Source organism: Xenopus laevis, chromosome 6L, assembly GCF_017654675.1.
Source record: "Xenopus laevis strain J_2021 chromosome 6L, Xenopus_laevis_v10.1, whole genome shotgun sequence".
Taxonomy (NCBI): Eukaryota; Metazoa; Chordata; class Amphibia; order Anura; family Pipidae; genus Xenopus; species Xenopus laevis.
The window spans coordinates 132,082,761-132,098,367 of NC_054381.1; the positions used below are offsets into that span (position 1 = coordinate 132,082,761).

Below are 15,607 nucleotides of genomic sequence, written 5' to 3' on the forward strand. Positions count from 1 at the left end.
CTCATTCCTAGCGTGTGACTTGAGTGCAGGCCTGTTGTTCGTATTATTGTACACATCATATTTCTCTTTTTTTTTCATTTCTTTGTTATTCTTCAATTATTTCTACTTCTCATAGAAAGCATCCCAAATAGATGAAATGAAAAGCCTTATAATTTGTGTGCCTCCAAAGGGAACTTAATCATAGGCTTATAATTAAAAGCCCTGTGGGAGTACAAAACGCACAAGACATTCCTTGTCATACCTACTTAAGGTACTTCCCATTATCTCCAGCACTGTTTTGTAGTCAGTTTAGTCACAGAACCTCCTTAGAAGATTGCAAATAATACGTTTTGAGTGAAGACTGTGTTTGGTTGTGGATGTGGCCCTCTCCCACAAAGCACTATTGTGATTCGAAGATTGGCTTCTGGACTTAAAGGGATACTGTCATGGGAAAAAAAATTTTTTCAAAATGAATCAGTTAACAGTGCTGCTCCAGCAGAATTCTGCACTGAAATCCATTTCTCAAAAAGAGCAAACAGATTTTTTTTATATTCAATTTTGAAATCTGACATGGGGCTAGACATTTTGTCAATTTCCCAGCTGCCCCATGTCGTGTGACTTGTGCCTGCACTTCAGGAGAGAAATGCTTTCTGTCAGGCAGCTGTTTTTCCTTCTCAATGTAACTGAATGTGTCCCAGTGGGACATGGGTTTTTACTATTGAGTGTTGTTCTTAGATCTACCAGGCAGCTGTTATCATGTGTTAGGGAGCTGCTATCTGATTACCTTCCCATTGTTCTGTTGTTAGGCTGCTGGGGGGGGAAGGGAGGGGAGTGATATCACTCCAACTTGCAGTACAGCAGTAAAGAGTGATTGAAGTTTATCAGAGCACAAGTCACATGACATGGGGCAGCTGGGAAATTGACAAAATGTCTAGCCCCATGTCAGATTTCAAAATTGAATATAAAAAAATCTGTTTGCTCTTTTGAGAAATGGATTTCAGTGCAGAATTCTGCTGGAGCAGCACTATTAACTGATTCATTTTGAAAAAAATTTTTTTCCCCATGACAGTATCCCTTTAATGATTAAAATGAGCCTTTGCATGTATGGCTTTCTTTATCTAATGCTGTGCTCAAGCCTACGTCTGTTTTATCACCTTGAACCTTGCTTGTGTGGTCACTCAGGGTATAATAGGTGTTAATTCTTGGAAACTGTTTAGAGCTTCGCCTAATGGAAAAGGTTGTGTACAGGCTGAGAACCCCTTTTTTAATATTAAAGGGGATGATATTTAGATTTCAATTATGCATTTACAATGGGAACTTGGGTTTTCCGCTCCTCCACCAGAGATCAGGAGCAGTTAAGAATCTTCTGTAAAGACACCTCATCTTTAAGTGCAACTGGGCATGCCTGGTCCCTACAATAGTGTCTGGCAGCCAATAAGATCACCTTTGGGCAGCCGAGATATGCACACTAGCACATAATGTGTTCTCCTTATAGAAGATTTATACCTGCTGAAGATCTTTGAACCTGGCTTTTTTTTTTTTTTTTTTTGCAAAGTATTACCACTTTGGTAGGAACCAAAATCTCAGCATCCACTTTACCAAAGGTTTTATATTTTGATTTTGTACATGCAGACATATTCAATAGTTTTTATACTTTTGTTCAATCAAAAATTCTCATATTTGTCCCAGTATAATACCTGGTTTCATACTCTACACAATTTGTAACATGCCATGATTTTGTACCCTTAAAAAATACAAAAAACCTGCAGTGTTGTAAAAATACATAGCATACATTATTTTATTAATACATTAGAACTAATTGTTTCACTTCACAATCTGAAAAAAGTTCTTAATTCTCAAAAAAGTAAATGTTGGTAAACACCTACAACAAACATGAGCCTAATAAAAATGGCTTGCACTGAAAATGAGCTCCGCTTTTATTTTTCATATTCTCTAAATATATTTTTCCATTATAAAACACAAAGATCATGTTTGTGTTTTACTGCCCTCTCAGCCCCCCCCAAAAATATGTTAAATAGAGATAATGAGCTCTGTATAAATATGCTGCTTCCTTCAATCATATTGCTGCCTTTGTCTCATGTTTACAGAGAAGGATGAGTTCAATATAGGAGGTGTAATGGGAAATTTGCTAAACTGCCCATTCCAAAACTGCTCTAAAGAAACAAGAAATTGAAAAATAGAATTCCTTTCTGTTTCTAAATACTGTACTCTTTAGGGCAATATTTAAAAAAAAAAAAGAAGGTTTTTGTTGTTGTTTTTTAAAATTAAAATAGGCAGAATGCATATCCAGTACAAGCCTGATTTATTGAGCTCAACCGAGGTGCCACTTTAATGTTATAAAAATGTTGACACAAATTCTAGTTTCATTAAATTATACATTTTGTGCTATTTAACAAGAGCATTTAGTTTAAAACAATAATTTCAAGTCAGAAACAGACAAAATTGCACAACCAATGTATGGTAACTGCCAACTACATTTTTTTTGCTGCTTCTTTTTAGAGCAGACTTGTTTTACATTAGGGGCACATTTACTATTGATCGAATAACGAGGGTTAATTAACCCTCGATATTCCACCGTCAAAGTAAAATCCTTCGACTTCGAATATCGAAGGATTTACAGCATTTCCTGCAATCGAACGGAAAACCGTTTGATTGAAAGTTTAAATCCTTCGAATCGAACGATTTAAAGGATTTTAATCCAACGATTTTCCTTCGATCCCAAATTGGCTAGAAAGCCTATGGGGACCTTCCCCCTAGGCTAACATTGATGCTCGGTAGGTTATCGGTGGCAAAGTAGGTGGTCGAAGTTTTTTTTAAAGAGACAGTGCTTCGACTTTCGAATGGTCGAATAGTCAAACGATTTTTAGTTCGAATCGTTTGATTCAAAGTCGTAGTCGAAGTAGCCAATTCCATGGTGGAAGTAGCCAAAAAAATACTTCGAAATTCGAAGTATTTTTTATTCTATTCCTTCACTTGAGCTAAGTAAATGTCCCCCTAAATTACATGCAAACATTATACACTTTAGTTGGTGCAGTACATCATGAATCCTTTGTGTTATGTTAGATGAGGGATCCTTCTAGATCTAGTTCCACAACAATGGTATTATTCATTACCAATGCCTACATCTGTTTAAAATATTGAAAATGAACTGCCAATTCTGACATGAACTGCAATTGTAGATTACATTTCCAAAACATCAGGTCACTGTTATTACAATTACTTTTTAGGTTATATATTATATATGTTTCACATAGTATTATAAGCATTTTGACACATTAGTTCATGCAGAATTATCACCCCTTGCACTCCTCTTGCTATGTAAGAGGGATACTGTGATAGTATACTGGCATAACACATGAGTAGCCCCCCCCCGATGTTAGATTTCCTTAAAATACTGCAAATTAGCTGATAATTCTGACATGATTTTCATTTGTATATTAATATTCCAAACAATTAGATGTTACAATTATATATATATATATATATTAAGGTCTTATTTAGTGAAAAAATGGAAATATTCAACGTTTCGGCAACAACACATGTGCCGTCTTCAGGACCTTCCTGAAGACGGCACATGTGTTGTTGCCGAAACGTTGAATAAAAAAATATTTCTATTTTTTCACTAAATAAGACCTTGGAGTGCGGCTTTTTGTATTGATTATATATATATATATATATATATATATATATATATATATAAAAATAGTGGTGAGCACAACTTTCCCTTGTTTGTTATAGTTTATACAGGAGCAGTGACCAGCTCCATGTTGTAGCTCCCACCCTTCCCAGCTATAGTCAGGTGATCCCACTGGTGTCTAATAAAAGGGCAGCCAAGTTTGGGAGTTTTACTTTGAAAGCAGCTAGTAAGTTGCAGGTAAAACGTGTTCGTCCCTTTTATAAAATGTATAATGAAACCATAGAATTCTTAATGAATCAAATGAAAATTGAGCATAGGACTGGCCAGATATGGGATGACTTTGACGTAGTTGGCCAGCTTAAATATATTGCAATATATGGACAAACAATCCCTGTTTTGTTTAAAGGGTAAGGCACTTTTCAGTAGCAGTATGCACAAAATGTCTCTGTCTTAAATATATTGATAATGGGTTGAGTGCAGAGGAATCTTGTATTTGTCTATATATATATATATATATGTATTTCCCCCCCCCCAAATATTAGGGGAACTTGCCCTATTTTCATTTATTCAGCACCCCCCAAAAACAAAACAGGTCATTGTATATTTTTGTATAAGTAGAACGACTGTTCTATGTATACAATAGCTGCATAACTGAAATGCATATATGAGATGAAAGTACAACATTACTCATAGACAACCGTGAACAGCGATTTTGAGTTTTCTCCCCCAGCCATAGAGTTACTAATCATTGCAAGGACAAAATGCTTGGTGTCACCTTGAGCACCTCTGCCCTTAAAATTAAAAAAAAAAGAGCAGTGAAGAAATGCAGTAAGCAGCTCCAATGAAAACATTAAAAAAAAATCTTACATTTCCTGATAAATTTGCCCTTTCATTTATTCTACAAGGTGTGCACTTCGGAAATTTCAATTTTGAATTCCAGGGGCTGCAGATTATGCACCTGTGAGCTACACTTCGGGCAGGTAAAATACATGTCAGACATGTAATTGCTTTTTATACAGTAGTAACAAAAGACATGAGAGCAGCCGATGGTATGAGGCATAGCGGGCCATTCTCCACACAGGCAACACTCCTTACAAATGACGGCCAAGGATGGATCACTGACGCCGTGACTTTTAGCAGGTTTACACCAAGAAAACAACTTTGATTTCAATTTCTGTGTGTTTATGAGAGGAAGAAGAAAAATAAGAAATTCGGCAAATCCATGCCACAGAATTTCTCTGTTCATGTATTCAAATCCGACCTGACGGACATCTTGAGGTCGGCTAAAAACAGACCGTATGCCTAGAAGACGTTCCGTCAGAGTTGCAAACTTTCCCTGCTGCAGAAAAATCAAGAAATTTAAGAGGGCTCCGAACTTCAGAAGCCCAGATATGGCATTAAGAAAGTATTTTGTCCTCTGAAATGAAGCCCCGAAAGGGTGATTACTGAATAGGTCAAAGGATCTCTCCTCCAGCCATTTACCACCAACCAAGAAGAGTGCAAACCAAACTTTCTGCTGTTTATTCAAAGGCCTGTATTTCTTTGTTACTGCCAAGTCATTCTTGTACTGCATATTTAAAATGGTCTGTCCCACTGTAGCATTCTTGGTGTAAATGGTATATCTCCACAAGAAAAGGCATAAAGAGGCTTTAATCTCTGGTTCAAAGCGAGTCAAAAGTCCTGGTTTAAATCCCTGAAAACAACTGCTAAATTGAGACCAGATTAATTGCTCTAACGCCTTGTTTAATTCAATAGCATCCAGTTGACTTATTCTCAACACAGGATTTATCTCTTCCATATTGTTTTCACTTGCTGCCATTGCTCCTAGAGAAAAATAAATCTGGGTTATTTCACTTTACATTATTCATATGTATAAAAACAAGTGCCGCTAAATTAAAGCGTTTAACGCCCCACTGCTTCTTGCCAGTTTGGAAATGAAAAATAAAAGTTTCACCGACAAAAAGAGGAGAAATCTAAAATTCTGCACATGCTTTCTATCTAACAGGTTTCTGTTTTGGTGGAAATTGAAACATATATTAATTATGCTGCTTTAAAGGAACAGTTCAATGTAAACATAAAAACTGGGTAAAATAAAACATGTTTCTACTGTAGTTAGACAGGTAAAAATGTAATGTATAAAGTTTGGAGTGAGCGGATGTCTTCCTGAACACGACTTCCTGCTTTTCAGGTCTCTAACTCTGAGTTAGTCAGCGACTTTAAGGGGGGCCACATGGGACATAACTGTTCAGTGAGATTGCAGTTGAACCTTAGCATGCAGCTCACATTCAAAAGCAATAGGTTATGACCCCTGTGTCTCCTTCTCAAGTTTTGGATTGGTTAATTCCTGGTAACCAATCAGTGGAAAGCAAGAGAGCTGCAATGCAGGAAGTATATATATATTAGAAACATTTTTTTATTTTTAACAGCCTGTCTATTTACCCAGTTTTTATTTTTAAACTGAACAATTCCTTTAAGGAGAAATGTTATTTACCTGTATTCATATGTCTTCTTGAAAGGTTAAAGGCCATAGGGTGGAGCAGGCATAAATTATTATATGTCTGTATATATGTGGGAAGCATCACATATCTCACTGTTGCATTAAAGAAGATCTAAAGGTATAATCTCTGGGGGGTGCCAACATGTTAGGCACCCCCCCATTGATTATAATGGTTTAACCAATACCCCAGACCGGTGCTCCTGGTCGCAAAAACATGCATGGGCCTGGGGCATTTCTGAAGAAGCTCATTAGCCGTGATTTTCTTCCCCTTCTCTAACTCATCCAAGACATGCAATACAGCTTTACATGGCATATGATATCAATAGTACAAAAACACAGGTCTCCATTTTGAGGTTCAGATAATTTGTATCCTAGCTGTTGTATATGTATATATACTCATATATGTATATATGAGTATGTGAAGCATGAGGTGTGTGTAGAGGGGGGGTATGACTATGTCCTTTGATCACAGTTTGTCACAAGTATTAGTGTTTGACAATTCAATGTTTTGTGGTAGCCACTAACCAAACGGCCCATGTAAAGAGTCTATACACGTTTTCATAGTCCCAGTCTCTGTGATACAGTGTTTTATCCAAAGATGGGGAGAAGGCTGGTAAAAGCTGGGCTTGTGATAGCTAGGGCACGGAGTAGACCTCTTGGCTGCAGAGATATTTAGGCTAGTGCAATAAGTGCAGAACCAGAATTCCTGCTTTGTGTTTTAGGAATGAATCTAAACACAAACTTGAGCATTAAGACCTACATGTGTCTGGGTAAACCTTAGCACAGTAGGCGATAGAACTTTCTTTTAAAGTACCATATACAAGTATGGACATTATAACTAAAATTGTAGGCAGTCATGCCTTCATCTACCTTAAATATTTTGTTTTGTCTTATGTCGATCTTTTTGTATTGTACCAGGGCATTTAAATATTCCTGATTTTTTAATATGACTTTTCCAAAAGGGGACTAATACTATAGAAAATGCGTCATACTAAATCGTAAGGATGAAGAAGACAAAAGATAGTGTTAGAAGAATAAATAAAAAGAACATCAACCCAGAGGCTATTCATAAATAAATGTAATTTCTTGGTTATCTATTGATGGTTATTGTGCAAGCCATAAAAACAGTTCCACAAAGGATGACCCCTGCCCAAAACAAAAACCCATGTAAGAACAATAGGAGGCTCCTTCTTGAGGTCAGCGCACTAATACAATGAATAGCTATATTACTGAGGCAAAGTTGTGCAGATTCACATAATGTAGGGATCCCAGGATTGCCATCCAGTTTAAAGGAGAAGGTAGCAGGACAATTTATTGCACAGTGATTTGAAACACCTTGAAATGCTATATATCTAAGTAGAAAGATTTACTGTACCAATGTATACATCGCTCAAAGTTCCCTGGTATTTGTAAAAATTGCAGCTGCCATCTTATTTTAAGGGGGATCATTACTTCCAACTAGATGCTCATTATCAAAAAGCAGACATAAAAGCATGAATGTGTAGGGCTTAGGCTATCTCTCCTCTGCATGCTATTGCTCAGTGAAGAGGGGTTGAAAGAAGGAAAGGTGACACATCGCCCAATGAGGTTTGTAGCCTATGAGTATTTTGCACTAATCTCCAAAAAATACCCATAACCAACATTGAGATTGAACATTTAAATACAGCCGTCTGGTTTAATCACGGTAAAATGGCTTTTTCAACCATTACACTGGATCGCTGCATGTAAACTGTTTTACAAATGGCAATCCCACTTTAATGGGGAAGTTTTTTCCAAGATATTACTGTATAATGCTTAAAGCAAACTCACTAAGCCACTGCATTTTGTCCGCAGTTTCTGTAATAGAAAAGTGTTCCTATTTCCTTAAGGGTTATGGCACACAAGGAGATTTGAAACCCACGGGAAATCTACACCAGAGCCAGGCCAGCCGTCCCCCCACCCCCCCCCACGCGCACGTACAATCTCAAACATAGAAACATAGTAAAGTAAGGTTGAAAAAAGACACACATCAAGTTCAATCTTTTTTTTTTTTCCCTCTATATCTGCCTAACTGGCAGTTGATCCAGAGGAAGGCAAAAAACCCATCTGAAGCCTCTCCAATTTGCCTCAGAGGGGGAAAAAATTCCTTCCTGACTCCAAAATGGCAATCGGACTAGTCCCTGGATCAACTTGTACTATGAGCTATCTCCCATAACCCTGTATTCCCTCACTTGCTAAAAAGCCATCCAACCCCTTCTTAAAGCTATCTAATGTATCAACAAGCAAGACCAGCCACATATCTGCTTCTTTTGACGTTGGAAAGCAGTACTCGCTTAGCCGGACTAGGGGTAGGCAACAGGGTAGGTACATGCCTGGCGCCAACAAAGCTCTGCGCCCTAGGCACTTGCCTCTTCTGCCATCCCCTAGTTCCGACCGTGATTTGCACTACCCGCTAGTAGTATCACTCTAAAGGAAATAGGGACAATTTTCTATTCCAGCAAATTTGGAACAAACCCCAGCAACACAGTGAGTTTGATCTAAGCAGTTACAGTTCCCTTGCTCACAAAGTCAAATTAGATATGGATTTTCCTTGTCCTTTATGAAAAAACAACAGGCCTGACTTTTTTTTCTCCAACAATGTTTTAAGTTAAAAGCTAACCAAGTGAAAAACTAACATTACTTAAGATGTACTTTATGGAATAAACATGCCCCTTGCTGTTTTACAACTGTGTTCAAAAGTCTTGGCACCATAGCGAAAACTACATGTTTTGCTGAACTTCTAAGGAAAAGTTAAAAATGGACTGCTGTACTGTCCCCCTCCCCACAAAAAAAAAATATTGCAACTTAATTGCTCCACACCCAGCATTACTTAACCTTACTCTAACCAGGGATCAGTGACCAGAGCCAGAAACACCATTCTATTATTTAAAGTGGTGGTTCACCTTTAAGTTAACTTTTAGTATGTTATAGAATGGCTAATTCTAAGCGACTTTTCAATTGACTTTTTACAGCTTTCAAATAGGGGGTCACTGACCATGTTTAAAAACAAATGTTCTGCAAGGCTACAATTGTATTGTTAGTTCTACATTTTATTACTCATCTTTCTATTCAGGCACTCTCCTATTTATATTCCAACCCCTTTTTCAAATCGATGCATGGTTGCTATGAAAATTTGGACAATAGCCACCAGATTGCTGAACTAGCAATCCAGAGAGCTGCTGAATAAAAAGTGAAATAACTCAAAACCCACAAATAATAAAAAATTAAAACTAATTGCAAGTGTCTCAGAATATCGCTTTTTCATTTAGAGGTGAACAATCCGTTTAAGGTGGCCATACATGCTGACATTTGGTGAGGATCTGGGCCAACTCCGACCGTGCTGCCTGACCATCTCGTAATGTATGTCAGTAGAATCCCATTGTATACTATAGAGTTTATCTGCTGTGTATCCTGTGCCTTTTCTCCTTTTTCAGATTTGAATGGCTGCCCCGTGCCTACACAGCGGCTTGTTTATATAAGCTATAGTAGAGTTTCTGAAGCAAACACACTAGCTGTACCAGTGCAACGTAATCAGTGCATCACACTTTAATTTTTTGATGTTACGGTTCCTTTAAGAACTGTATGAGTGATAGTTCTAATATCCCATGTTTTTATGCCAACCCCAACATGTCTGAAGCATCTGACTGGATCCGGGACAATCGTTTCGCTTGAGAAGTAATGGGAGGAGCTAGAGCGCGGTCCTATATAAATAATCTATATACAGATAGGCGTTGCAACAAACCAAAGGACGGAATCCTCTATCTCGAGGCTTAAAAAGCTGCTAGGCATATAATTACGCAGCCTGTAACAATATCAAGTGAAATATTATGTTTACAGTGAAATATACCTCCCGAATGGTACAGTCCAGCTCACTATTTATAAACGTCCACTTTACTTGCGCAGCTCTTCGGGTCCTTCCGGCCCGCTCTCACGCAGTTTCGTCAGTCTCGCGAGATGAGACGGTGACGTCACGTCTTCGGAAGCTATAAACGCAGTGACGCTGCACGTAAATCCGCGGCCGTGGTTGATATGGACGAAGTTAATCAACGTAGCCATAGGTTTATAATAACAAGCCACTGCAGACTGGGAAAGTCCGTTTACAATCTAGATGTCTTTGCTTATCGTTCCTGCTTATGCCGCGGAGCAAAACTAGAACCCGTACTTGTATTGGGAAACACACAATGAAAACACGTGTAATCTCTTGCAGCAATAGGCAGAGGCAACTCTCCCAATATTTCACTAGAAAGTATAAACCCAAGGGCAGAAGAAGACAAATAGCATAAAAACTCGAAGAATTGCGCAAAAAACCGAAAAGGTGATAAGAATGATATTGTGCAGTGTACTTTAAAGGCCAAGTCAACCCCCAAATAAAAAATTGCCAAATAAAAGAAATCCATTCTAAGCAGCTTTCCAATATACATTTATTAAAAACGTTCAGTGCCTTTAAAGTTGTTTGTAAAAAACAATTGCTATTGAAATCAGCATTTTCTCAACTCCTGGATGTTAATTTTTGGTGAACATCCCCAATGGCCAAATTGGGGATGTTTACGCTGGAGAAGAGGCGCTTAAGGGGTGATATGATAACTAGGGATGCACCAAAAACAGGATTAGGTTCGGGATTCTGCCTTTTTCAGCAGGATTCGGATTCGACCCAGCCGAACCGAATCCTAATTTGCATATGCAAATTAGGGACGGGGAGGGAAAACACGTGACTTTTTGTCAGAAAACAAGGAAGTAAAAAATGTTTTCCCCTTCCCACTCCTAAATGCAAATTAGGGTACAGGTTCGGGTCGGCCGAATCTTTCACGAAGGATTCGGCCGAATCCATAATTGTGGATTTCGTGCATCCCTAATGATAACTACCGTATGTATAAACATATAAGGGGATCATATAATAATCTCTCTAAAGCTTTATTTACCAGTAAGTCTTTCCATCTGACATAAGGTTACCCAGGGGCGTAACTATAGAGGAAGCAGACCCTGCGGTTGCAGAGGGCCCAGGAGGTATAGGGGGCCCCATGAAGCTCAAATTCATGTACAATTTCAATACATTTTGGTAAAACAGGACAACCTCTGGATATGTTTGGGGCCCTAAAATTAATTTGCTGCGGGGCCCAGTAACATCTAGTTACGCCACTGAGGTTACCCATTCCGATTAGAAGAAACGAGGTTCTGCCTAAATATTCAGAAGGGGTTTTTTACAGTGTGAGCTGTGAAGATGTGGAATTCTCTCCCTGAATCAGTTGTACAGGCTGATACATTAGATAGCTTTAAGAAGGGGTTGGATAGCTTTTTAGCAAGTGATGAAATACAGGGTTATGGGAAATAGCTCATAGTACAAGTTGATCCAGGGACTAGTCCGATTGCCATTCAGGAAGGAACTTTTTCCCCCTCCGAGGCAAATTGGAGAGGTTTCAGTCTTTTTTTTTGCCTTCCTCTGGATCAACTGGCAAATAGGCAGGTAAAAAAAAGTAAAAAAGGTTAAAATTGATGGACGTGTCTTTTTTCAACCTTACTTACTATGTTACAATGTTGCAAAAGTTCTGTAATAAACATGCAGGGCCTGTCCCACTGGAATTGAGTCCTGAGTGCCGGTAATTTTCTTCCTTACCCAAGTCTATTTGAGGGTGCCCACCCTTTTTTACTGAGCACCGGACCAATATCTTTTGAGCGGCCAGGGTATGCTGGTGGGTTTTCCTTTTGAAAAGTCTTAGTTCCCCAGCAAAGACAGGTCTGTTAATCAGCCGCCTTCTCTTACATTGTATCAGCAGTCTGAGCCATCAGGGCAGAGAATAGAAAGGGACAGACACTGCTTTCAGTAGCTATATATATACAAATAACTAAAAAAAAAACATACAACATGTAATTATATGTAATTGATGTGTATTGCAGAGTTGCTTAGACTTATGTTCTTTTTATTAAGCAAAAAAGTAACTGGTGATTTAATTATGCACTGTTATGTATTATGTATTTTGCTGGATTTTTAAAGAAATGTATGTGACATAAAGTCATGTCAATAGTATAAGATAATATTTATAATACAAAAGAGCCCTGAATATCCTGTAAACGATATCATATGACTCACTGAAACGTGTGTATTATCATCAATAAAGGAACCCTTGGTAAAACATGAGCCTATTAGAAGGTTCCATGACCTGTATAAAAGCTCTCCACCTTCGGCCTCATGCTTTTATATGGTCGTGGAACTCCTTAGTGGCTTATAATATCCTTATACTTTACAATAGAGGGTACATCATTCACTGTATAATCTGCAGTTTGGTCATTTATTTATGGGGCCAAACTATAAATGTTATCCTTATAAACGGCACGTTCTGGAGTCAGAATACTCCGTTTATATGCGTTCCTTTACTAATATTTTCCCTTAAAGGAACAGTTCAGTGTAAAAATAAAAACTGGGTAAATAGATAGGCTGTGTAAAATAAAAAAATGTTTCTAATATAGTTAGTTAGCCAAAAATGTAATGTATAAAGGCTGGAGTGACTGGATGTTTAACATAATAGCCAGAACACTTCCTGCTTTGCAGCTCTCTTGGTTTCCGCTGCCTGGTTACCCTGGTGACCAGGGTACTGACTGTTTGGTAGCCCCTATATGGACTTATAGCCTACTTATTGTCTCCAAGCCAGGAATTCAAAAACATCCAAGGGGTTGGTGAGCAACATGTTTCTTGTGAGCCACTGGTTGGGGACCACTGACCTAGAGGCTTTGGGGATGCATATCTATATATATATTCAAAGAAGAATTCAACCCCGTAATAAAAAAAATAAATAAAAGTTCACATAGCCAAACACCAGTAGCAACATTTTGGTGCAACCAAGTACCTTTCTCAAGCGATGTGCATATATGTATCACATCGTGTTACAAGATATCAACTTCTTAAAGGATAATATAGGAAATGACATAGACATCACAGCGTACATAATCACCATTAAAGTATACAGCTTCCAAGTAACTAACATATATAAAATTACATGTATCTGCCTGTAAAGATTACTTAAAAATTCTTTCTTCCAGAAATGATTAAATGATATTTATTTGGATTTTAGCCCTCTCTATGCTTTTATCTAGAACCTGTGTCATCTAATAAGTTGAAAGCACAGGAAATAAAACTTAACGCTGTTCTGTACATGACTAGTTATATCCATTCATTGCGACATAAAATATGAGAAATGTCTGAAGAAATCTTTTATGAAGGACCATGTGGAGGACATTGATCAAGGCTGCAAGCCATATTTTGTCACATGTCTCCTAAATTGTCAATTCAATTGGATTTATATAGAGGAGTCCTGAAAGATTTAATCTAATTGTAGCAGGAATGTATTTTAACGTTTTACTTGTTTCATTTATGTTCACCAAGATATTTTTGTAACCTAAAATTTAACTTGTGGCTCTAAGGCATTTAATATAAAGAATATGCTCATTTATATCACTTAGGGGCAGATGTATGAAGGGTCGAATATCGAGGGTTAATTAACCCTCGATATTCGACTAGGAACTAAAATCCTTTGACTTCGAATATCGAAGTCGAAGGATTTAGCGCAAATCCTACGATCGAACGATCGAAGGATTATTCCTTCGATCGAACGATTAAATCCTTCGAATCGAACGATTCGAAGGATTTAAATCCAACGATCGAAGGAATATCCTTCGATCAAAAAAACTTAGCAAGCCTATGGGGACCTTCCCCATAGGCTAACATTGACTTCGGTAGCTTTTAGCTGCCGAAGTAGGGGGTCGAAGTTTTTTTTAAAGAGGCAGTACTTCGACTATAGTCGAATAGTCGAACGATTTTTAGTTCGAATCGTTCAATTCGTAGTCGTAGTCGAAGGTCGAAGTAGCCCATTCGATGGTCGAAGTAGCCCAAAAAACACTTCGAAATTCGAAGTTTTTTTAATTCGAATCCTTCACTCGAGCTTCATGAATCGGCCCCTTAGTATCCCATAGTGTTTATACACCTGAAACACACCCCAGTTTACTATGTGTTCTTCAATTTAGGAAATATTATTTAGAATTAGAATTAGGGGCACGTTTATCAAAATGTGAGATTATAATTTACCCCAGAAATACGCACCAATTTGTTTATTCATTCATATTGGATTTTTAGAAGTATATTTACCAATAGGTGAAATTTAGGGGGCTATTTATCAAAGGTAGAATGTTAGCGTTTTTTATACCTTGAATGGTATCTTATTTATGAAAGAACTCGAATGAAAAAAAAACTCGATTCTGCGAGTTTGAGTTGCGAAACCCGAAAAACTCTGAAAAAAAAACCCTCGAACATCATGCAGGCTATTAACATCTTCAGATAGTTCAAAGGACCTCTGCCATTGACTCCTACATGATCTCCACAGGTTTAGCTATTTCCAGGGTTGTGATATAATAAATCTTGATAAATTCAAGGTTTTTTTAACCTGAAAATGTGAGTTTTAACCAAAGAAAATCAACTCAAAAATGATTTTGAGTTTACCAAAATAAAGTACAGGCCTGGGACCCGTTATCTGGAAACCCATTATCCAGAAAGTTCCGCATTACGGGAAGGTCGTCTCCCATAGACTCCATTTTATTCAAATAATCCAAATTTTAAAAAAATGATTTCCATTTTCTCTAATAATAGTACTTAGTACTTGATCCCATTAAGATATAATTAATCCTTACTGGAGGTAAAACCAGCCTATTTGATTTATTCAATATTCAAAAGATTATATATATATAGGAATGATTCTGATTCTGGAAATATATGTTATTCGGAAAGTCCCAGGTCCTGAGCATTCTAGATAACAGATCCCATACCTGTACTAAGATTTTTCCCCAGGCAAGTGCTCCTTTTTGACAAAATCTCTACCAGACCGGGGTTACTTTTCCCAGTGTCCTTAGTGTTGGAGGAAAAATGGAACATGTTACTCTATTGCAACTTTCTAATATTTCTCTGCATTTCTGTTTGTTATGCCTGAGCAGTATAGAGGAGTACAGTTGGTTAACTTATCCTGGAGAAGAACCAATTTCGACTGTACTGTGAGTCAGAACCAGAGCACAGATATAAATACGTATTTCAGTTACAACAACATTTATTAGAATTTTTTTTAAACCATTAAAATGATCCAGTTTAGCTGAAAATGCACGTTTCTGTGATAATCCTGCCTGACAGGCCCTGCAGTAGTCAAAAGCAACGCATTACCAATTCAAAAGAATGGAAAGCAGCACAGGGCAAAGTGCATTTTCCCTGAGAGGACAGCAACAATTTATACTGCCCTGGGTGCCATCAGCCCAAGACACATTTTTAAAATGTTTTTTTAATTATATCAAACATTACAGCAACTTAATGGTAAATACTGAAATGGAATGTGCCATCAAAATCTCATCAAAACAGTACAGAACAGCATGTACCTTTGAAACGTTCTGATGCTCAGGCACATCTGCAACATGCAATTCATTTTGTT

General features: G+C 37.7%; 1 protein-coding gene across 1 annotated transcript; it reads right to left on the reverse strand.

The window, feature by feature from the left end:
* Nucleotides 1-4,505: 4,505 nt before the first annotated feature.
* Nucleotides 4,506-10,156, reverse strand: pex2.L (peroxisomal biogenesis factor 2 L homeolog). Its single transcript, XM_018268085.2, has 2 exons — nt 10,000-10,156; nt 4,506-5,461 (listed from the first exon to the last, which is right to left on the reverse strand). The coding sequence occupies exon 2, from the start codon at nt 5,454-5,456 to the stop codon at nt 4,536-4,538; it is 921 nt and encodes a 306-aa protein (XP_018123574.1). The 5' UTR covers nt 5,457-5,461; nt 10,000-10,156; the 3' UTR covers nt 4,506-4,535.
* Between the last annotated feature and the right edge of the window lie 5,451 nt (nt 10,157-15,607).

Excerpts from the sequence above, each read along its gene's own strand:
- pex2.L (XM_018268085.2), bottom strand. The coding sequence starts at position 5,456 with ATGGCAGCAAGTGAAAACAATATGGAAGAGATAAATCCTGTGTTGAGA.